The following is an 8,924-nucleotide window of genomic DNA, read 5'->3' on the forward strand; positions in this document are numbered from 1 at the left end:
CCCATCGATTATTAAAGCACAGTTCATGAAAATACAAGGATGCTTAGATAGATATATATTCCAGACATAAAAAAATCTTATGGTTGCTAAAGAAATATAATACTTTAAGAGATTTTAAAGTAGTTATTTCCTGAATGTCTTTTTTCCCAAACATTAGACCAAGTTGCATTGTTTACAAAAATTTATTCATACAAATTTTACACACTTTATATAACAGTTATCAAAGTCCTAGTTATAGATATCATGTGTGTAATAATACTTGGTTAAGGTGTTTTTATAATCAGTTGCACACAAAATAAGAGCTTCAAGACTAACATCTACCTAAATTATCACTATATCATAAATCTGCTTCAGTTTAGTAAGGCTCTTGGCATTTCTAAAAAGTATACAAAAGATTAAACTGGGTGATCACTGTAAAATGCTTGCAACTAGCCACGGGAACACTAAATTAGACTTCATAAATAAAAGGTTAACTAGAGCCCTATTTCACCACTAACAGCTGACACAAATACAGAAAACTCTGCCCATTATCCAAGAAACAAATAATTAAGACTAAAATGCAAGCTGATGTGTTGCAGCATTGTAGGGCCACTAAATAGCCATCTGTGATTCGTGGCAATTTAAAAGGCGAAGAAAGGCACTAAAGCTGCAAACTGCATCCCGTGTCACATTGCCTGAGGAGACTGCGGAATTAAAGGAAGATTGATCCTATACACAGGACTCAGGCATAGACTGAATGCCTCTGTTTTCACTATTTGCAATGTGATCTCCTGGCAGCATCCATCCCGCCTGGGAATGCAAATCCAATTCTGTTTTCTTTGATTTATGACTTCATACTGATCAAATCCATAAAGGAAAAGGAAAGGTCCTTTAAACTTTACAAGCTAATGTTTAATCTTTTCTTGTTCTTTTTTTTTTCTTCTTCTTCGTCTTCTTTTTTCAAAACATAAAAAAAAAAAAAAATAAACTTGTGCCTGAAATTTGGGAGACTGGCTGGCTGGTTTGTCTGTTGCTGCTCGATCTGATTGCTGGGTGAAGGTTCTTTTGTTTGTAAAGATTACTGTATATGTTCAAAGAATTGACAGGAAACAGACATGCTTTCTTTAGCCAAAGAAAGGATACAAGGATAGGTTCTCAGGGTCTGTTGGAGCTTGCTTACCTCACTCTTGACCACAGATATAAGATAGTACTCATACATATGAAGAAGAGGATTAAATGATTTATCAGTTAGCAAAACTGAGCAACATGTGAACACTACACATTCTAATATGACAAAGGTTGGTTTTATGAAATAAATTTTACTAAGCAATAAGCAATAATGTAGAAAAATACATTTTACCTACAAACTCAATAAACAAGAAACAAAGGGTTCATATTTAGTGCATAATTACTTATTAGTAGCTACACAAGGGTTCCTAAAGTTTACAATAAGTGCCTGCATCAAACAAAAAAAAGTGAGAAGCATTCACAAGTTTAAGAGAAGTGAATGAAAAATGGTAAACAGTACTTAAACAGTGCAGGAGGGTAGGAAGGAGAGGTCTCCATAAAACCACAAAGGAAAAGGGTAGCTCCTACAGAGCAGATTTCAAAGGAGAGGATCCTGGCCATTTCACAAGATGAGAAGCATGGACAGCACTGGAGAAAAACACATTGTACTTTGCATCCATTTCCAATACCCAGCGCCCAAAGTCAGGACCATTGGGACTGGACTTGCCCTCAGCTTCCCAGACCTGGGGCAACCTCAAACCAGTCCCTTTCCAGGGTCCTCCTCCTACCACCTCAGGCTCTGCCTCTTCCAGTATACCTCTATGTCCTTCACTTTGTTCCAATTGCCCTAATTTGGGGATATTAGATTCCCTGGCAACTCAGGAAGTACAGAAAAGACAGCGGTCTAACGAAGCTGCCTTTTCTGTACAGTTCCTCAACTCTTCTCCTAGGGAGAGGCGTGAATTCTGGGGAGAAGCACAATTTGGATCGAGCTGTTGTTTTATCAGGAGAATTTTCTTCTGGGCTGAGAGTCTGAAGGGAGACAACTACACATAAAAGGAGAATCAAAGAAAGCAGAAATATTGGAATTGCCACCCAACCAGGGGGACAGTGCCCAGTTGAGTTAGGCTGGGATTGAAGCAGCCTGCCCCAGAGACTCACTGGGAAAGAATGCCCTTCAGCAATTCTCCATATCATTACCTCAAAATCTTCCTGGAGCAGGGCATCATTGTTTATCTACAGTAGCAAACGGTAAGTAGTAATATCTTCAGGCCTGTCATGGATAAAAATACTATCCTTTTAATTCCAGTTTACAAAAATAGGAGTAATATTCAAAACAATGATTGTCTACTTTTCTATTTATTTTTATAAAAACATAAACAGCTCAGGCGAATTTTCAATCCTTGTGCACGCTTTGTATGAACTTCTCTCTATACTTATATATATATATTCTTTATATATATTTATAATATATATCAATAATTGGTCCACAAAGTATATCTGTGCATTCTCTAGTGCTTCGTAAAAAGAAAAACAATATTATTATCAAAATATTCATTTAATGGCTTTACTTCATTACATAAATACATGTTTGGATAGAACACACGAGCGATGACTGTTCAGTCAGTTTGGAAAACGACTTTTCATTGCGTCAGGGCTGTATACACAGGGTAGCTGGTAACTCATCGCTACAAATAAGCTATTCGGCGTCCTTTGTTTTTAACCCTTTGTTTATACCTTTTCCCTAAGACGGCCGCCAAGTATTTCTTGACAGCCATTTGTTTCCGGTAGCGGCTGTAGCTGTCCGTGAAGATTCCGTCCGAGTGGCGCTTGGAGAGCGGCTCCGCGTCGTCCTCCGCGCCGCCGCCTAGGCTCCCACTGCAAGCAAAGGGGTCGGGAAGAGGGTGGCGGGGCGGGAGACACAGGTTCAATCGCTGCGGGGAGCAGGCGGGCCCCACCCCACGCGGGAGCCTTCGGGGAGGGCCCGGGGCTCGCACTGCCCACCGCACCGCCTCCCTCTGCCAGGAAGCAGCCGTAGGGAGGGCTGAGATGGAAGCCCCTCGATGCCTCCCTCCCCACCCAGGATTTCCTGGCACGAAACCCTACAGAGGGGGCCCGGGATAAGATCCGGGCAGACGACACGCGCTTTAAGCCTAACCTTTCTCCCAGCGCTGACCCTTGAGATCTGACCATTCGTGTGTTTGCGCTAAATTGTCCTCACTCTTCCTCTCACCCCCGACATAAAGAGAAAATTACCAGAGAGCCCTAAATATTCCAGGCTGGCTGCTGCCCTGGAGTTTGCATCGATCCTGCAATTCCTAGTCAAATATGAACACTCCTCTCCCTCCTCACGCCAAGTTGAAAAACGTGATAATAATATAAGTCGACAGGCTGTAGGCAATATTTTTCACTGCATGAATTATTCATGGCGAAAATGTAATCTGTTTTCCTATGGGCTTTATTAAAATGTTGCCTTCTGCTGAGATAGGCTTCACGCAAGCCCTATGCTCTCAGTTTCTCTGGCGTGAGCAAAACTGTTTGGTTCCGTAAGTGTCCAAATTTGGCTATTTATTATTTCGATTTGAATCTTCAGTAAATACAACCACCCCTTTCCCCTCCCCCAAAAAGAGTCATGCTTAGAGGAAATTATAGCAAAACCTCCCTGGAAGCTTGAAGGTTTTGAATGACTGAGAGGTTTGGTTTGGTTTCTCTTTCTTTTCATTCAAAACGGATCAAACTCCCTGGCTCGCGTTCCCTTCTTCCCTCTTCCAGAGCTCTCTGGGCAAATTTAAAGCGCCACTTCAAAATCTCCGACTACGACCCGTGGCCGGTACCCACCCCAGACCCTGGGGCGCAGACTCACCCTGGCCCCCACGTGCACGCACTGCCGCGGAAGCCGAGCCGCCCGCCCTGCGCGCGCCCCGCACAGGCACCCACCCCGGCGCGCGCAAGCCACCATGCGCGGGTTAATCCTTCCACAAACTCTTACCCCACGCCCTTGGCCACGAGCGACTGCAGGTACTTCCTGGCGGACAGCTGGTCCAGCACTTTGCGGTAGGCCTTGTTAAGGATCCCGTGGGCGACATCTCTAACGGGGAGGCAAAGTGCGCGCCCAGGGTCACTGATTCTGTCCCCAGGTGGCCGCTAGAGACCCCCTTGTTGGGCGCGCGCCCCCTCGGCGGCCAGGGAGGCTGACAGAGAAACCTCCAGAGGCACAGAACTCGCGAATAACTCCCGGGATGATCTCGAGAGTAACTGCTAGGATCAGGAGTTAGTCCTGGCTCTAGGAATGGCAGATGTGGAGTGTGGGTTCCTTGACGCCACTCACTGCCACTCTTTGGGCCACAGCCCCCTCGGTCCCCACGCGGCCCTCAGGTCCACACAGACCCGCCCGCTGCTAATTTTCTGTCGCTGCAATAGGATCGGGCCAGGGAGAGGACAGGCCTGAGGACTTTCATGGGAAAAAAAAAATCCTCGGTGGGTCACCACACTACCCCTCCCGTCACCGCAGTCCCGAGCTCCCAGCCGCGGGTGTGCGCGAGGCCGCGCGAATCTCACCTTCTCTCAGCCGGGTAGTACAATGCGGAGGCGTCGCGCAGCGCGGAGGCGGGGCTCCCTGCGCCCGGCGACTCCAAGTCATAGAAGTCTTGCAGCGGGTTTCCGTCCTCGTCGTACGCCTCTTCCTCTAGCCTGCGGGGTGGCCGGGGACAGAAGGTGTGGTCAGTACAAGTTCCTCCCCAGCTCTGCGAGGATCCAAAGAAAGGGGCTCGCACTGATTTTCACAGTTGATAAAAGTCCTCCGCTGAGAATTGTCTTTTCTCCCAGGACTGGGGGGTGGGAGCAGAGGCAAGGAGGAGGCAACCGCACCCAACCATTCCTATCCCGCCAGGCGGCTCGCCCACCCCCCCTTTCGCGAGTAAAGGGTCGCCCTGCGGGCCACGGCCTCAACAAGCACTGGGAAACCGAGACATCTCCGCCGATCGCGCACACCTGTCTGCTGAAAAGGACCGCCCCACTCCCCGCCTGGCTCCCGAGCCTCCCCAAAGCAGCAACGGGCGGGGACGAGAAAGGCCCTAGGAGACTAGGCGCTGACCCACGCGAAGACCCGAATGGGGAGGCCCAGAAAGCAAAGGAGAGGATGGGTGGGGTGTGCGGCGGCCAACTCCTCAGCCACCCCCACCCCAGCCTCCGAACCCAGGGGAGCCCTTCCCCGAGCAGATGTAGGTCACGGAGAACCTCGGTTTCTATTTCGGGCAGGAGAGGATCTGGCAGGAACATGAATAATAAATGCCCCTAAACTTAGCCAGTTTGGCGGCGGCTCAGACTGTGGCGTGTCCGCACCCTCCGGTGCTTCTCGTCCTGAGAAAGTGCCAGGCACACGGGAATTTGAAAATAGCTGAGGGTGAAACGAGGGTGTTTTAAGGCCACTAAACGAATAGTTCGCGCTAATCTGTTATCGATGGCGGGGCCCCATCTCAACCCCAGAGCACAAGGAGGGGGACAGAGACCCAGCGAGTGCCTGGCGACTTCGCAGTCGCCCTCGTCTACAGCCTCCGTTCTTGACATAGGACGGGTAGAGATGGGTTAAAACAAATCCCTCTCGCTTTGGACCCCTGGAGAGACTTGGAATGCAGCCAGCGCTAGTAGCACTCTCTAGACGGGGTTGGAGTCATACTTCGTTACTTCAGTCGCCTTTTCTCCATCCTTGGAGAGGCCGGGGCAAGGCAAGCACATCACTCCGCACGCCTCGCACCCAGCCTTTGCTCGGCGATGCGCCACAGCCCTGGCCCAGGTACCCCGAACCCTGGGGTCTTTCTGGATATTGCCCTGCCTCGAGCCCAGATGCTGGAATCCTAATACAGAAGCCAGAACCCATCTCTCCGTCCAAATCAATGATCTGCGGCCCCCCAAAGCTAATGTTCCTGGGCGCGGCTCGGAGAAGGCAGCTTCGCAGGCAGAACGCGCGCTCCTCGCTGCCCCAGGCGCCGCGGGTGCGGACCCTCCCCTGCCCAGGGCTCATCCACAGTCCGGCACATCGGCCCGCGACTCTGGGGCTGCCTCCGGGAACCTGGGAAGCGCCTGCCGGTTAGAAACCCGGGGTTAAGAAAAAAGCCAAGGTTCCTCCATCCTGGGCCAGGCAGGGCTGCTCTCCCGGTCCTGCCTGCCTGCTGGCTTTCCCTTCCTCCTCCTTTGCGTCTGTTTTTTCCCCCTCCTTCGCAGTCTCCTTCTTGTTCTTCCCTCTCTTAAGTCGCTTTTCCTCAATCACACCGGGCCAACACCCTCCCCACCGCACGCCCCCCAAGACAGCCTGGGATTCAAAATGCAGTTGGAACACGGATCACTTGAAAGAAAGCTCTTCAGGGGAAAGAACTGGAATGGAATGAAGAGAAAGGGTGGAGGAGAGAGAGAGAGACCCCACCCGGAGAGTCCAGAACAAGCGGTAACAAAGCAAAGTCCGAGGGAGCTTCACGCTCAACCCCCGGCCAGGCTCCAGAGCTGAAGTTCTCCTAACTCATCCTAAGAATAGGTAAAAGAAACCAAGCTAGGGGCCATGCCCTGCCCCCATCCTGCGGGCCAGGTTGGGGGAGGGGGTGTTCTCCAGCGGCCAGAAGCTCACTGGCTCTACCCGGGACCCTGAGCTTACTAGGGCTGGGGGAGTGGTCCGAGCCGTCTCGGAGCCTGCCAGACCCTCGGCTAGAATGGGGACCCGCTGTTCAGCCAAGGCTGGCGGAGGCGCACTGGGGGCGCAGAGGGCGATGCTAGTAGTCTGGACCCAAAGGACTGCAGGAAGGAGACCGTAAGGAAGTGTCTGTGACTGGGAAGCCCCAGCTCCTGCTTGGGCCGGGCGGCCAGCACCTACCTGATCCCGGGGAACCGGAGTCCGGCGGCGGCAGGTGAGCTGTAGACGCTGCTGTGCATGATTATCCCATAGACCAGCAGGGCCAGTCTCGCTCCGCTACACATGGTCATTCTGCGCAGGATGGGAAAGAGGACACACAGCTGTGAGAACGCCCCTGACCTTCCACCCTCCAACCCCAAAAAACTCTCGAAGCTGGGGGAGGGACGGAGCGAAGCCCCGGCTCCCTGTGTTGAACACCACTTAGCGACAGCCGGCGCGCGCCCTGTCACTTCTTGCTTGCTATAGTTAGAAAAAAATATATATGCATATAGCCGGCGCCCAATAACTAGCCAGACCTGGTTGAAGGAAAGCTAACTACCCTGACGCGATGCCAAGCGAAAGAATCAGCAGTCGAGTGAGTCGGTCGGTTTGATAAGATTTTCTTTCCCTTACCGTTCAACTCTTACCGCTGTCAGGAGAGGGTGTGCTGCCAAGTAGGACGGCGGGCAAAGGGTTTCTTCAAGTTTCTGCGCTGGAGTCACAACCCGAGAGGCATCACCGTCTGGCGTTGGTGTCTGAGCAGAAGCCGCAGGAACGAGCAGGAGCAGCAGGAGGAGCTGCAGGACTTGTTTGCCGAGGCTCGTGTTCTGTTCAAAAGTTTGTAGACGCGCAGAACTAGGAGGGAGCGTGACACGGAGAGAAGGGGGCGAAGAGAGAGAGACAGAAGAAAGAAAGAGGGGGCGAGGAGGTAAAGGGCGGAGGAGCAAAGTGGCCGTAAGTCCACCCGGAGGAAGAAGCAAGCGATTAAGGAAAAGAGAGAAAGTCAGAAAAGAAGGGGAGAAAGGAAAGGGAGAGGGCGGGTGGCCAGCCGGCCTTTGTAGGAGCTGCGAGGGTCGGCAGCGCCTTCTCTGCTCCGAGGTCTCTCTGGCTGCCTCTGAAGCTGCGGCTTCTGCTGCTGCTGCCGGTGGTTACAGAGGTGACCGGCCTTCTGCTCGTATTTATCTGTGCAGTTAGCAAAAATCTATCCGAACATGGTTTTTGGAGAGCCCTCTTTGTCAACATCTGTCTGCCTGTTGCCTTTAAGTACAGAATATTTTGTTGCACTGTTGCGCTCCGATTTTTATTCATGAAATGACTTCCTTTTTTTTTTTCAGTCACGTAATGATCGGGTATCAGAAAAAGACGTCAGCATCCTAGTCCCTCAAGGAACATATTAACTATTCTGTGCTGTCCTCCTGGATGATAAGATCCGGAGTCATCGACTTCTCATAAACACCTTTCACTCATACAATCCAATTTTTAAGAAGTCCAATTATTTTGATGGTTTTCAATTTCACTCATTTCTCAAGGACAGGTAAAGAATTTTTAGAATTTTGAGGATGACAAAAGTTATGTTTTTAACTATATAATTACGATTTCTCTTTACTTTTTCATCAAGCCCCACCAATCAGAGCTCTGGTCTCTGGAATTAAGCATTATCAAGCTCTCCTATTAATAAATTTAATTTAGATCTCCTAATTTCTTGCGTATGTTCTTTCAGATAGACCATTAAGTGTGGAAGTCGTTTTGTTTTTAAAGGGAAGTCTTGGAGGATTTTCAGTAAATCTCTCCCGAGTCTGGCTGCCGTTGGCAGTCGGGCTATGAGTAGATTGATGAGCGCTCATGCTGCCTCCGGAGCGCGGCCTGCGGAGCTGTCCAGACTCCGGGTGCTGAAGTGTAGGGTAACAGATGCTACAGATGTTGAAAATTGCCACTAGTTTAATTTTTCACCAGAGCCTCTAAATTTGAAGATTTGGCAGTAGTGCTATTAACGTGGCGATTCATTGCCTAAATCACCCCCACCGTTCAGATACATCCTTTCCCCCTTGTAGCGTCCATAAATGCCCTAATGCTGAGAATGCTCTCCATCCCTGCCTGGATTTGAGGAAAAAGTATTCTGTCCCCCGTTAGTCCTGGCTTTTGGATCTCTAGACTACCTGTTTGGCTACTTTCACACCTTCTGTGGCTCTTACAGATTTTAAAAATTGATGTTGTGAAATTGTGTTTTCCACAAGAAATGAAATTTTAAGAATTTTGGGGTGAGAAATATGTTTTTCCA

The 8,924-nt window shown here is 49.8% G+C and overlaps 1 protein-coding gene across 3 annotated transcripts; it reads right to left on the reverse strand.

Moving 5' to 3' along the window:
* Positions 1–848: 848 nt before the first annotated feature.
* Positions 849–8,001, reverse strand: ADCYAP1 (adenylate cyclase activating polypeptide 1). 3 transcript variants are annotated; one of them, XM_002828090.4, is made up of 6 exons: positions 7,767–8,001; positions 7,280–7,579; positions 6,848–6,958; positions 4,546–4,677; positions 3,977–4,075; positions 849–2,865 (listed from the first exon to the last, which is right to left on the reverse strand). In XM_002828090.4, the coding sequence occupies exons 1-6, from the start codon at positions 7,952–7,954 to the stop codon at positions 2,676–2,678; spliced, it is 1,020 nt and encodes a 339-aa protein (XP_002828136.2). In that variant the 5' UTR covers positions 7,955–8,001; the 3' UTR covers positions 849–2,675. The 3 variants fall into 3 exon arrangements, with proteins under 3 accessions (XP_002828136.2, XP_054393680.1, XP_054393679.1); XM_054537705.2 differs by having other exon boundaries at positions 7,280–7,779; XM_054537704.2 differs by lacking the exon at positions 7,767–8,001 and having other exon boundaries at positions 7,294–7,384.
* Positions 8,002–8,924: the final 923 nt, after the last annotated feature.

Source organism: Pongo abelii, chromosome 17, assembly GCF_028885655.2.
Source record: "Pongo abelii isolate AG06213 chromosome 17, NHGRI_mPonAbe1-v2.0_pri, whole genome shotgun sequence".
Taxonomy (NCBI): Eukaryota; Metazoa; Chordata; class Mammalia; order Primates; family Hominidae; genus Pongo; species Pongo abelii.